General features: G+C 45.3%; 1 protein-coding gene across 1 annotated transcript in view; it reads right to left on the bottom strand.

Annotated features, from left to right (window-relative positions):
• Positions 1 to 14831, bottom strand: part of XRRA1 (X-ray radiation resistance associated 1) — a 55494-nt gene extending 40663 nt beyond the window's left edge. Inside the window, exons 1-7 of the mRNA XM_036324975.1 lie at positions 14658 to 14831; positions 13462 to 13560; positions 11189 to 11244; positions 9476 to 9573; positions 3317 to 3498; positions 1149 to 1220; positions 110 to 182 (exon numbers count right to left, since the gene is read on the bottom strand). Coding sequence (XP_036180868.1) covers positions 110 to 182; positions 1149 to 1220; positions 3317 to 3498; positions 9476 to 9569 — 421 coding nt within the window. The 5' untranslated portion in view covers positions 9570 to 9573; positions 11189 to 11244; positions 13462 to 13560; positions 14658 to 14831. The remainder of the gene's footprint in view (positions 1 to 109; positions 183 to 1148; positions 1221 to 3316; positions 3499 to 9475; positions 9574 to 11188; positions 11245 to 13461; positions 13561 to 14657) is intronic.
• Positions 14832 to 14976: the final 145 nt, after the last annotated feature.

Below are 14976 nucleotides of genomic sequence, written 5' to 3'. Positions count from 1 at the left end.
AAATAGATGAGTGGCCAGTCACAGATGGACTGACAGGCAGGTTCTAACTTGAGTGACTGGCTGTGCCAGCTAAGAGGCAGAAGACAGTTTTCAGGCAGAAAAAGCTCACCTAGAGGTAGCAAGTTTTCTGAGGCATTGATATAAATCACGGAATTAAAATTCTTGAAGTCCTTTTCCTTAGCCTGCAGAAAGGCATTTCAAAAGAATGTTCAGAAAAGTACAGTGAATGATACTCTGAAGACCCATGTAACCACTATCCAGCTTTAATAAATCTGAATATTTTGCTGTCTTTGCTTCAAATTTCTTTAAAGAAAAACATTTCAGAGTTGCCCCTCCCTTCTTAGCCCTCCTGATCACATTCTTCTCCCCACTTCCCACAAATGACAGCTATCCTAAATTGGTGATTATCATTCCCATACTTGTATTACAAATTACATATGTATCCATAAACTATATATAGTATTATTTACCTGTTTTAAAAACTATATTGAATGCAATCTTACTGTAGATATTCTGTAACCTGCCTTTCTTGCTCAATACTATGTTTTTGAGATTTACTTGTGTTGCTACATGTAGTTCTAGTTCATTCACTTTAATTGCTGTATAGTATTATATAAGCAACCTCTCTTTGTGTGCCATGGAAGACCTACAAACAGAAATGCGTACCATAATATCCTGTATATACATTGGCTAATGGTAGGCCACACATTTGGCTCTGAGATACCTATTAGCCAATGCAAAGAAAGAAACAGGATTCATTACGTGAGTCACAGTATCTATAAGTTAAGAACAAACCGGCATCTTGAGAGAAACATTACCACTTCTGGCACTGAAACCTGACAGAAACTTCTCCTGTAGGCTCTTTTGATGGGAACGCTGTCACACAATGAATCATGCCCCAACAAAATTCTATGGCCAATTCAAACACACTTCTACAAGGCTATTTCCTTTCATTCACCTCACATGGGACATGATAAGACCAAATTTAGGACCAAAGATTGTGTCTTAATGTTGTTTCCACCCACGAGTCCTTGTCTGATCCTCCCCTTCCCTTGTGACCAGATCCCCATGCCCCAGGGACTCAGGAAGTCCAACGGACAAATAGCCAGGAGCCACCTCAGGAGTGGCTCACCCCAATTACATCTCACCTTAGAGAACTTCAGGCCGCTCACATTAATGGTGCACAGTTCTGACGGGCTCCTCACACAGTGGTGCTTCAGCTGGAACACAGTGCAGAGAGTCAACTCTTAAGGCCCCAACAAAGTTTATCTAATTGGCCAGGGCAACAAATGGCTTCCTGCTGAGGAAGGCAGCCTGGTACAGTGGGAAGAGCATGGGCTTTGAAGTTGTTCGGAACGAAGCTGCCATCTCAGCTTTTCCACCTCTCAGTTTCCCATCTGTAAGATGGGGAGAGTAACATTAACTTTATGGGGTTCTTAGGAGGATTCTTTCCTCTCTGTTCCTTCTCTGTCTTTTTGGCCTTATTTTCTCTACCTTGTTCTAAAAAAAAAAAAAATCTGTATTTCTGGGGCTTTACCAATATTATACATTTGTCATAATTTATTCATTTGTTCATTCATTCATCCATCCATCCATCCATTCATTCACTGAATATTTATTAAACACTATGTTGGGCCATGCATTATGCTAAATATACCAACAAACTTTCTTCTAATCTTAGCTATTATTATACCCCTTTTTAAATGAGAAAAATAAGACTAAGAGCTAGTGAGAAATCTATGATTTAAATCCAAATCTGTCATCACTAAACTTTGTGCTTTTTTTGACTACCATACGTTGCCCCTCAACACTAAAAGGTTGGAAGAAAAGTTCAACTTTGGAGCTTCTATTTCTGTTTACTGAGCATTATTCCTTTTTTCTGTTAATCATTTATTTATGATGTCTTTTATGTTTAGACATGGAACTAGGCACTGGGAAGATAATAAAGGAAAAACAGAAATATTCCATGTCTTCATGCAACTTTCAAGTGCATGGAAGCCAAATAGCAAGAAAGTTTTTATGTGATAAATATTTTAAATGAGAAATTCAAGAAGGGAAACAATTATAGGAGGTGGAAGTGAGGCCATATTTACTGAAGGAAGTAATAGTTCAACTGAGACCTAAGAGCTAAGTAGGAGTTGGTCCCATGAAAGTGGGTGGGAGGGGCTGTGAACGCTATCAAGACAGGAAAAAGCAAGGTGCTTTTGAGAGGAAGAAAAACCAGAGAAGGCTAGGGAGGCAGTCACTAGATGCTATCCAGAGTGGCAACATGGATAAGAAGCCATCTCGATTAATGTGGACCTCATATGTTGCTGGAAACAAAGGGGAAAAGACCACCATGAGAAGTGTTTCTGCCTTTCCTCAGTACTGCTGTTTCACTCCTTCCCACCCTCAATGAGAAGTGAACAAAATCATGAAAGAAATTCCATAGGACTCTGTGGAAAGCTTACACCTCACCACTTGAGGTGAGATTCAACTACCTATCCCCTCAAAGCTCTCTTTCAACATCTGACCTGTGCAGAAACCCATCTCTTGAGATCCACAAGAGAGCCTAGAACAAAGCAGGCTTCCAGAGAGTTCTTCATAGGGAGCTCTGAGCACTGGACTGTGCTTTACTATTGAGCACAGTCCAGTTCTCATAGTTCCCTCTCTAAGCACTGAGGCATTGCACAGAGCAGACGTGACATTACCTGCTGGTCTGCAACACAGCGACCCAGCCCTCTTTGGAAAGCCTGCCCCAGGCACTGGGTGACATCTGGTCGTCAGCCAGACACTACACCCATAGGACAGAGGCTGAGGAGTGTAGATAGAGCTCCCCAAGCCCCCCTGCTCCTAGAGAGATCTCCCCAGAGCAGAGCAGGAATCACTACACCCTACTAGGTACTGGAATGGGATTTTCAATTTACTGTTCCCCTTGATTTACTCATTTGCCTCCCCAACTCAATTAAGAATTTTTACCTGATAGAATGTACAGGCACAGGTTTCAGAGTCATGAACCAGAGTTCTAACCCTGAGTAGTTCTGATCCTGAGCAGACCTGAGTTCTAATTACTAGCCATACTTTATCTTGGCCAAGGCAAATTAGCCCTCAGGGCCTCAGATTTCCCATCTGCACAAAGGCAACAACAAAACGGGGATAAATCTCACAAGGTGTAAAGAAAGCTTTACACATAAAGCTTCGGGTCCCTTCATCATCCTGGCTGTACTCAATTTGGCCCTCTAAAAGCCTGGGGTGGACTGGGGTAGGTGTAGAGGGGAGCAGCCAGGACAGCCACCAGCTGATATTGCCAGCCATTCCAGGATGCAGTTACTCTCACCAGAAAATCCTGGTCCAGCACGTGTTCAGGAATGTCTGCTTGGTTTTTCCTTTGAGACTTTTTCTTCCCTTTGGTCTCAAAAGGAACCTTCTGGCTTTTCTGACCTTCAGGCGGTGCCTCACCCGCACTTCCCTTGGGCTTCTTCTTGAGGTTTTTTCGAGCCACTAACCAATGTCCTCGGCCTGTTGAGAAGATCAGAACAGTGAGGAGCAAACTCTTTCAAAGCCACAGCTAGCGCACTTACAGGTTATTTATCTAAAATACTAAAACCAAAAAGGCTTCTCATTACCTAATATGCACCAGATACTGTACTGCTACTGGCGATGGGGGTTAGGGAGAAGATTTCTACATAATTATCTCAATGAATTGGCCCCCAAACCCAGTGAAGATATGGTACTGCCCCATTTCACAGATGAAAAGGTGAAGACTCAAAGAGATGAAATGATTTGCCTAATTCCTTTCTCCACATGTTTGCCTTTAAACTCTAATTGTTCTTCAAGACCCCAGATCAAGTATTTCCTGTTCTGTAAAACCCTTACGGGCTCCCCTCAGCAGAGCTGATCATTCTTTCCTATGCCGGCTAGTTACTGGCCCATTTGTTGTCTCTTGGGTAAAGCTCAATGTGTGGCATCGTTTAACGGGCTCCATCTTCCCAGACGTTACCCAGGACCCCATCATTGTAGGGGAAAATGCTTCAGAGGCTCAGGATAAGAAAATGATAGAACAGCTGTCATTAAAACATACACACACACACACACACACACACACACACACACACACACAGACACCAATAACACAAGTTCACCACAGAAAGAACTAGAAAATGGATGTAAAAAAAAGAAGAAGAACATAAAATGAATAAATGTGAGAAGGAGGAGGAGAAGGAGGAGGAGGAGGAGGAGGAGGAGGAGGAGGAGGAGGAGGAGGAGGGGGAGAAGGAGGTGAGGTTTACTAGTAAACTCACTTAAAAATCATGCCCCAGCTCATTTACTCAGTGGTTGGAGTGTCGGCCCATGGACCAAAGGGTGGTGGGTTCAATTCCCAGTCAAGGGTGTGGCTGGGGCACATACAGGAGGCAACCAATCGACATGCCTCTCTCACACTGATGTTTTTCTCTCTCTCTCTTTCCCCCACCTACTGTGCCTTCCTTCCTAAAGATCAATGAAAAAAATATCCTTGGGTGAGGATTAAAAAAAAATCATGACAACATTCTAGAATCTATTCTCTCCATCAGCAATTTTTTTCTACTGCAAGACATTCATGGCAATCTGTAATTATTTTATTTGTTCACTTATTTATTGTCTTTCTTGCTCTCTAGAGAGGTAGTTCCACAGAGTATAGACTTTACTTATTCATGTCAATATTCCCAAGGCCTGCAACAAGCTTACCACACTGTGCGTGTTGCTGAATGAACCATGAGCCACAGCCCCCACCCATAATCATCCATTCAGACTTTTCCTGAGCATCTACTTTGTGCTGGGAGCTGGGGCTATGGAGATGAATAAGACAGAGGCTCTGACTCAAAGTAACTAATATCTATCTATCTATCTATCTATCTATCTATCTATCTATCTATCGATCTATCTATAGTTACGAAAGCCCAAAGATGGGAGCTACCAGCCCAAGGTATGAGCTATATCTAGTAAGTTGAAAGCTGACTGGGTAGAGATGAAAAAACCAGGCAGTCTGGGCAAAGGGAGGAGCACAAGTACCCAGAGGTATAAAAAATTGGGACCAGACCTAGTCGGTTTGGCTCAGTGGGTAGAGCGTTGGCCTGTGAACTGAAAGGTCCCAGGTTCCATTCCAGTCAAGGGCACATGCCCAGGTTGTGGGCTTGATCCCCAGGGGGGGGCTTGCAGGAGGCAACCAATCGATGATTCTCTCTCATCATTGATGTTTCTATCTCTCTCTCCCTCTTCTTTCCTCTCTGAAATCAATAAATCATTTTTTTAAAAATGATTGGGACCACACAGAAGAACAGCATGGAGCAATGGGAACCAGCTTGATGCCTTTGACCACCAGCTCCCTACCCGGGGGGTTGCCCTAGCTCAGTGGTCGGCAAACTGCGGCTAGCGAGCCACATGCGGCTCTTTGGCCCCTTGAGTGTGGCTCTTCCACAAAATACCGACTTCTGCACATAGGCCACGAGGTTTCAATCGCACTGTACATGTGCGCCCGCACGTGGTATTTTGTGGAAGAGCCACACTCAAGGGGCCAAAGAGCCGCATGTGGCTCGCGAGCCGCAGTTTGCCGCCCACTGCCCTAGCTCAATGCTGCCAATCCTGCCTCTTGGATGCAGCTCCTGGCCCATGGCTGATGTGAGCCAGTTCCCATTCCCATTCTGGGCCTGAAAGTTCAAGCACTCCATTTCCCAAAGCTGTCCCCATTGAGGCATGGACCTTTGTCCTTTATCCCAATAGCCCTGACTCCTGGAGACTCCAGTCTGAGTTGATGCCAAAACGCCCAACACAGCTAGGAAGGAAGGCCCAGAGTATGTCAGCAGATAAACATGAGGGAAGAAAGATGAGGCTGGGAGGTGAGCAGAGTCAGATCAGAAAGGGTCTTGAGAACTAGAAAAAGAGCTTGGGTTATAACGGGGTAAGCTTAGGGCAGAAATAGTATCTATGGGAATGTTTTTTTTCCCCTCATCATTTTTCATTTTGAGATAATTTTAGACTCCCAGAAAGTTATAAAAATAGTACAGAGTTCCTGTACAGCTTTCATCCAGTTTCGCTAACGTCATATTTAGTCATAATACAATGATTGAAACCAAGAAATTAACACTGGTATAATATTAGTAACTAATCTTAATAACCTTTCTTTGAATTTCGCCAGTTTTCTCACTGATGTCCTCTTTCAGTTCCAGGATTCAATCTAGAATCTCATATTTCATTTAGTTGTTATGTCTCCTTAGTTTTCCCCAATTTTGTGACAGTTCTTCCGTCTTTCTTTTTCCTTGAGTGATTTTGACCCTTCTGAAGAATACCAGTCACTTATTTTGTGACATGTCCCTCAATTTGAATTTGTTTGATGCGTTCCCATAATTAGCCTAAGGCTTTTGCACTTCGACAAAACTACCACCGAAGTGATGCTGTGCCCTTGTCAGCACATCAGAAGAGGGAGTACATGATGTTAATATGTCTTATGACTGGTGATGTTAATATTGATCACTTGGATAAGGTGGTGTCAGCATAGTTTCTCTACTGAAAAGTTACTATTTTTCTCTTTGCAATTAATAAAGGTAGCTTGAGACTATGCAAATATCTGTTTCTCATCAAATTTTTGACCCCCTAATTCTAGCATCTGTGATGGTTAATTTTATGTTCCAACTTGGCTAGTATAGTAAGAAGTTATTCAATCAAACACTGATCTAGGTATTGCTGTGAAGGTATTTTGTAGATGTGGCTACCATCGACAATCAGTTGACTTTAAGTAAAGGAGACCAGCCTTGATAATGTGCATGGGCTCAACCAATCAGCTGAAAGAACTTAAAAGCAAAAGCTGAGGTTTCCCAGAGGAAAAAGAATTTTGCCCTAAGACTGCAGCATCAGCTCTTCCTGAAGTTTTCAGCCTGCCTGCCCTATAGATTTCAGACTTGCCAGTCCATCATTTTATAAGTCTATTCCTTTAAATATGTAATGTGTATATATGTGTGTATGCCTATAATGAACATCGCTATGATGCACACTGACCACCAGAGGCCCAGTGCAGGCCAGGCCAAGTGCACAACTGGGGCCAGGAAAGGACCACGGGAAGGCTCCAGGGCGTGTCTAGCCTATCTCGCCCAGTCCCGATCGACTGGACCCCAGCAGCAAGCTAACCTACTGGTTGGAGCGTCTGCCTCCCTGGTGGTCAGTGTGCGTCATAGTGACTGGTCAAACAGTCAAACGAACAGTCGAACACTTAGCATATTAGGCTTTTATTATATAAGAATATATATATGTATGATATGTGTATGTATGTATACATACATATATGTGTATACTAGTATATACATCCTATATAATAAAAGCCTAATATGCTAAGTGTCCAGTCAGCCATTCAACCAATCAAAGCATGATATGCTAATGATATGCTAAGGCCGCTCAACCACTCGCTATGCCGTGCACTGACCACCAGGGAACAGGCAGTCCACCAGTCTTTATGATGTGCAATGACCACCAGAGGGCAGATGCTCTGACCAGTAGATTAGCTTGCTGCTGGGGTCTGGCCAATTGGGACTGAGCAAGATGGGCCAGATATGCTCTCCCATGATCCCTCCCTGGCTGGCCAACCTCCCATGTCCCTCCCCGGCCCCCATTGTGTACTGGTAGGGTCCCTTGGCCTGGCCTGCACCCTCTTGCAATCCGGGACCCCTTGGGGGATGTCGCAAAGCCAGTTTTAGCCTGACAGCAGAACGACAGGCCACTATGATGCCCACTGAACACCAGGGGGCAGATGCTCAATGCAGGAGCTGCCCCCTGGGGGTTAGTTCGCTCCCACAGGGGGAGCGCCGCTCAGCAGCAGTGGTGGAAGCCTCTCCTGCCTCCACAGCATTTGGACATCTCCCAAGGGCTCCCGGACTGTGCACAAATTTTGTGCACCAGGCCTCTAGTATATATATAAAATTATGGACTGATGGGTATTTATTCAATGGTTTATAACCCAAATCTACCTTTATCTATTTTGTTGCTCAGAATGTCCCAGCTTTGGCTATTGGAAACTCCTTTAACTTGGCTCTTATATCCTTTTGACATGACCTATTGCTTTTCTGACCGCTTCTTCACTTTCTGGCACCACATGATGTTCTAGGCTCAATTTGTATTTTCCCTGCCCCAGCCCTAGAACAACTTGTTCTCTGAGGAGCCCTGGCTTCTTTTATTGGAGAATAATATTTAGAAACCACAGTGTAGGTACCAGTACGCACTTCACGACTGAGGTATCACTGCTCTCAGTGGACTAGGAAATATACACACATATACTAACACATGCAGATGCACCTGACTATATTTACTTCTCTATCTATCCATCTCTCTTTCTGTGTGTGTGAGGGGGTATGGGTATAAAACCACGATTTCATACTGGGAATTCCATGGGAGGGTTTTAAACAGGTAGGAGCCAGAGAAGGTCTCTATGTGAAAAATGAAATCACTCTAGAGAAGTGGGGAGGACAGACAGGAGAAGATGGTTCTTCTAAAATGCAATGCACAGAGTGACCAGCAAGTCACTTCACGTGGAGTAAATTAGGGGTACTCCTCCTTGCTCTACTCTTTCAGAGCAACAAATCCAGCCCAGTGAAGCCACACTTCTTTGACAGTGTTCCACCTGCATGGCTCTGCTCATGTTGTGAGGAGTCTCTGCTACAGAGGTGTTTTTAACTAGATAAACGTTTGAAAAACTACTTAGCAGAGTCGAGTTTAAGCCATTTTACTTAGGAGCTTGGCAGAATACAATTAATCATTAAACAGGGAAACAGAGAGAGGAAGATGGCTCACCAGAGAAGGTGGACACTGTGGGAGCTACATGTGGGAGAAGTGGGAGAAGAGCTGGGCTTTGTGGATGGGGAGATTTTGGATAACTGGAATGAGGGCTGGAACATCCTGGGCAAATAAAAAAAAAAAGCTATGAGGCCCTAACTGGTTTGGCTCAGTGGATAGAGCGTCGGTCTGCAGACTGAAAGGTCCCAGGTTCGATTCCGGTCAAGGGCATGTACCTTGGTTGCGGGCACGTCCCCAGTAGGGGGTGTGCAGGAGGCAGCTGATCGATGTTTCTCTCTCATCGATGTTTCTAATTCTCTATCCCTCTCCCTTCCTCTCTGTAAAAAAATCAATAAAATCTATATTTTTTTAAAAAGCTACGTGAAATGAGAGCACTATGGAATAGGGCATAAATAAAGGAATGGGGCTGGAAAAAGGATAATGGGAGGTTAGACTCTGAAGACAAAACAGCAGGTGCAGGAGCCAGCAATGGGAAGTCACTGAACAGAAGGGAACTCAATGGTAAGACATGCACTTTAGGAGGCTCCCGGAGGCTGCTGGGGACGATGGACTGGAAGGGATGGGAATAGGTGGGGCAGGGAACAGAAGTCAAGGGGCAGGAGAGAAAGAAACGGACATGAGAGACATTCTAAAGCGGGAGCTGGCTGTGAGGCAAAGGTAGCAATTGGAGAAGTCGCCTGACCTTCCTCCGGTTTCCGAAGCAGATTTTTGGCTGGAAAGCAGTTGTTCAGGTAAGGCTTCCCATCATCCAGCTTGTAGATTCCTGAGGAGGCCATCGCCCTGAGAGCGAAGCAAGGAAAAAGAGGAAGTAGAAGAGTGAGAAGGCGCAGCATTGCTCTCTCATCCCAGCGCGGGGCCACCACACAGTATCACACCCCATCTCTGAGGGCCTGGAGGCCACTGCCCTGCTTCAGAAATGGGCGTTAAATGAAGAGGGAGACAAAGCCTTGGTTTTTTGTTTGTTTGTTTGTTGTTGTTTTTTTAGTTCAGATCAATCCTAACCCAGCAAGAGCATCACCTTTGGACTCAGGCAGACCTGGTTTGAATACTGGCTGTGGTTTTCCTCGCTCCATGAGTGGGAAAGTTACTCTATCCCTCTAAGCCTGTTCCTCACCTGCAAAATGTGGGTAATAACACCTACCTTAATAGAAAGGGAAAAGGGTCAAGTTAGAAAGGTAGTGCCTGGTACACGTTAAGTGCTTGCTAGAGATGTTCTCTGGTTTTTTTTTTTTTATATATATATATATTTTATTGATTTTTTACAGAGAGGAAGGGAGAGAGATAGAGAGCCAGAAACATTGATGAGAGAGAAACATCGACCAGCCGCCTCCTGCACACCTCCTACTGGGGATGTGCCCGCAACCGAGGTACGTGCCCTTGACCGGAATCGAACCTGGGACCTTTCAGTCCGCAGGCCGACGCTCCATCCACTGAGCCAAACCGGTTTGGCAGAGATGTTCTCTGTTTTAACAGAGTTCAGGGGAGAGGGGGGTGGCTCCCATTTTTGGCAAGATGATAGGCAAATAATGGGATTTGAACTGGATAAGTAAGATTTGAGGGATGCATTGAGTTTATTGATAGAAAGATAAGCATTCTAAACAGAAAAGCCACATGACTGAGGACATGGTGGTCGGCATTCCTGGTGCAATGAAGAAACAATCTGACCCAGGAAGAGGATGTGTGTTTGCAAGTCTTGGACAATAAGGCTAGACAGGAAGGGTGGAGTCTGCTCCTGAAGGGCCTTCAGTGCCAGGCCAGGAGCTCAGGATCCAAGGGTTTTTATACATATTTCTGAGCTCCCTAAGCTCCTCCTCTAAGCTCCTCCAGAGGGAGGACAGCATCTATGATGTTCATCTCTTTACCCCCAGCATCTAACACAGCACCTGGCACATAACAAATTCCATAATTATTTGTGGGATGAATGAGTGATGCTGTATCTTCTTTGGTCCACCACAAGGCACTCTGAATTTCCTGATTCTTGACCACCCCCAAAAGGACTGGAGGCCCCTCCTATGTGTCCCCACGACAACCCATACTTCTAGTGTAGTACTTATTACTTTATTATAATTGTTTGCTGCCCTTACCAACTTCCCACCTGCTATGGAGCCTGTGATACTTTATCACCTATGTAATCCCAAAGCCCAGCACAGAGCCTAGAACTCACTAAAAATGTGTTGGGAAGATGAATGGGTAGATGGGGAAAGATCAACAGTAATTCACTCAATCTGTCTTTTAGGAAATCTCTCTTGTGACCAACTACACCTATCTGCCAGATAGATGGATGGACGAATGAATGAATAGCTGGCTGGGAAATGTTAGAGATGATGACTGTTGGAGAAGGCTCAAGTAACATATAGAACATAAGAACCTTGCTTCTGATCTGCATAGTACTTACTTGATTTTTGATCTTCGGAAAAGTCTCTTGACTTCCCTTTTTTTGTGTTTCTTCACCTGTAAAATAGACATTACACCCCTTTTTAGCCTGCCATTCAGAACTCTTGACCTTGCTCCTTAATTATATTCTTCTATTACTCTTCTGTTCCAAAATGTGTCTCACCTAGGGCCTAGAAAAATACCATAGACTAAAAAGCTCAGCAGTAGGTTGATACATATGTAGAGATACAGAGACACAGATGGGAAGGTGGAACAGTAGAATAATTGTGTGACAATGGGATGTGGCTAGAGTGCTTAAATAAGCTGTGCAAATCACAAATCAGTAAGGAAAGAATCAGTTTATAGGATCATTTACACAAAATAAATTTATGCACAGCAACAGTAGCAAAGATAACGTTGAAAGATACAATCTGGGAAAAGATATTTGCTATGCACATAACACAAAGAATGAACCAGACTCATGCTCATGGGGGATGTACAGACCTGCATACAACGAATCATAGACATTCCAATTCCCTAGGTGGAACACTAGGTAAGAAGGTGTGGATTTACAGCTAATGACCTAGAAAGGGCACATAACCCCCAGGTCACATAGTCTAGAAAGTAACCCAAAGAGAAACAGGAACTTTATCTGCACGATGGAAAAAATAAAGTTCAAGTTCCAGATTTAGAGGCTACCTGCCTAGTTAGCTTCAGCTACTAGTACTTCTGGTCTCACCTGAAGGAGCAAATATCAGTCTAATTGTAGTGCCTCTCCTCTACACACACACACACACACACACACACACACACACACACGCTTTTCAGCTGCATACATTTGCTTGTCTTATTCCTTTGGCTTATCACACGTTGCCCCTCTTTGCCTGGCTCATGCAGATGTCTTCTCCTCAGGTTGACCCTTCTCTGTGCTACCATCTAAGGCCTGCCTCTTAATGGAGGCACACTGCCCCATTAAGTATATTATAATGGTCTGCTTAACTGCCTGGTCCCCACTCCAAACAACGCCCCCCGCCCCACAACCCCAGGCTGTGAGCCGCTCTAAGGCCAGGCCTGGATCCTACATATTTCTCTATCACCAGCACCTCATACAGCCCATTGAAGAGGCTCAATGAATGTTCACTGAAATAAACGGAACCATGAACACAATGCTACGGAGCACTTCATTCTATCTGGAGGAAGGAAGAAGGAAGGATCGGGGAAGGTGTCACAGAGCAGGTGACATGAGAGCTGGGTCATGAGAAATGAGGAGTTATAAAAGATAAACAACAAAAAGCTACAGGGGCATCTTCACAGAGACGAGGAAATCTCATCTAATATTATTTAGTGATAATTACCAGAGGAACGTTAGCTTTGCCAAGACAGGTATTTTGTCAGTTCTATTCAACAAAATATCCCCAGTGACTGCTACATAGTAAGCCCTCAATAAATATCTGTTCAGTCATTTGGACACTTCGGGGTTTATGGAAATAAAAAAACACACAAGCGATGCAATGTAACAGAGCACAGTATAGTACAATCCTGTTATGTGGTAACTCTGGGTCACTAGAATCGGAATTCTACGAGAGTAGGAAACAGATTCGTCTTGATCCCCCTGTACCCCTTAGTATATAGTTCTGGGCAATGTTGCTGCTCAAAAACTTTTGTGGAAAAAAAAAGTCAATTAATAAACATCTAGAATACGATTACATCCTAAAATTATACAAGCAGAGCAGCAGAGGGGACATACCATGCGTTTCGATGTTAAACAACACCTGGCTTCTAAGTCAGGTTCTGATACATGCTATGTGGCCTTGGGTGAGCGCCTTACCCTCCTCACCTGACAGGGCTGTCAGGGGACAAAACGGATATAAAGAAGGCGCGCACACACACACACACACACACACACACACACACACACAATGGAGTATTATTCAGCAATAAAAAAAGAATGAGCTGTCTTCTTCAGAGCTGCCTACAGAGGTGGCAGCCACTTCCTATTCTGCCTCATGGCAGCCCTCAGACCCCTCATGAAACCCATGATCAGTCATCAGAAAGAGGACCAAGAAGCTCATCTATCACCCGTCGGGCAGATACGTCAAAATTAAGCGGAACTGGTAGACACCCAGAGGCATGCACAGTAGGGTGCACAGGAGAGTTAAGGGCCAGACCTTGATGTCCAACACTGCGTATGGGAGCAACAAGAAAACAAAGCCCGTGCTGCCCAGTGGCTATTGAGCGTTCCTGGCCCACAGTGTCAAGGAGCTTGGAGTGCTGCTGACGCCCAGCAAATCTTACTTTGAGGAGATTGATCCCAACGCTTCCTCTCACAGCTGCACAGCCATTGTGAAAAGAGCGGCCCAGCCGGCCACCAGGGTCACCGGTCCCAACGCCGGGCTGCACGGAGAAGAAAATGAATAGACAGCTTATGTCGCATTGTATTTGAGTTTAATAAAACCATAAAATTCTTCCATCTGGCATTTAACAAATATTTATACTAGGGGCCCGGTGCACAAAATTGGTGCATGGGGGTGGGTGGATTCCTTGAGCCTGGCCTGTGCTCTTTCGCAGTCTGGGACCCCTCAGGGGATGGGGAATGTCGCTTGCTGGCAGCGAGACATCCCTCTCACAGTGGAGGATCCCTCACTCTTTACTCCCACCCCTGCAGCAGAGGCAAGAGAGGCTCCCGCCCCCGCCCCCGCCGCAGCAACCGCCAGCTGTGAGCTCAGCTTCTGGCTGAGTGGTGCTCCCCCTGTGTGTGCCTTCTTTAACTCCTGCATTGAGTGTCTGCCCCTTGGTGGTCAGTGTGCGTCATAGTGACCAGTCATTCTGCCATTTGGTCAAGTTGCATATTAGGGTTTTATTATATAGGATATATATATATATATTAAATACAAAATTAAATCTTGCCATTTGCATCATGAATGGACCTAGGTGCTAAGTAAGTCAGAGGCCGATACAGTATGACTTCACTTACATGTGTAATCTAAAACAAAACAAAACAAAACAAAAACGAACAAAACAAAAACAGATTCATAGAGATGAAACTGATGGCTGCCAGCCGGGAGGGTTGGGGGGATAGGTGAAAAAGGCGAAGGGGAATATAGCCAATAATATTGTGACAACTTTGCACAGTGACAGATGATTACTAGACTGTATGGTGATCACATTGTCAGGTATGTAAATGTCGAACCGCTATCTTATACGCCGGAAACTAACATACTATTATATTCCGACTATCCTTACGTAGGAAAACAAGTCAATGCGCATAGGACACTGCCTGGCGGACAGTAGCCAGTGAATGAGTTCCCTACAAGTCTCCGACAGCACACACGAAAACATACTAACGGCTAAGAGGACAGCCGCCAGGGAGAACAACTGGTGCTAACAGGCCTCGGAAAGGATGAAGCACGAGCTCCCGCCGGCCCTTCGGAAACACTGCCTTTGGGACAGGGGAGGCTAACCCCTCCCGCAAGCTAAGCTTCAAGCCGCACCGGCCTCCGGCGTCGCTTCCGCCTCCGAGGCGTTCGAGGGGGCGACCCCCCGGTCAGGCGGGATGCGCGCCTGCGAGTCTCACGGGGATCTCGGAGCCGCTCCACGGTGGCTCCGGCCACGACCTTCTCTTCTCCTTAGTAACCGCGACGCGGCGGCCAGCCCTCTGGGCAGCAACCGGCAGCCGGCGCGTCTAACTACTACAAATCCCAGCAAGCCCCGCGGCCACTTCTGAGGGCAACCTCGCGTCAGCCAGCCGCGAACTACGGATCCCGATGGGCTCCGCGCGGCACGTCACGCCGTGGGCTCCAGCCAATCGGC

This window comes from Myotis myotis, unplaced genomic scaffold (genome assembly GCF_014108235.1).
Source record: "Myotis myotis isolate mMyoMyo1 unplaced genomic scaffold, mMyoMyo1.p scaffold_m19_p_10, whole genome shotgun sequence".
Taxonomy (NCBI): domain Eukaryota; kingdom Metazoa; phylum Chordata; class Mammalia; order Chiroptera; family Vespertilionidae; genus Myotis; species Myotis myotis.
This window is presented reverse-complemented; position numbering and strand designations above follow the sequence as displayed.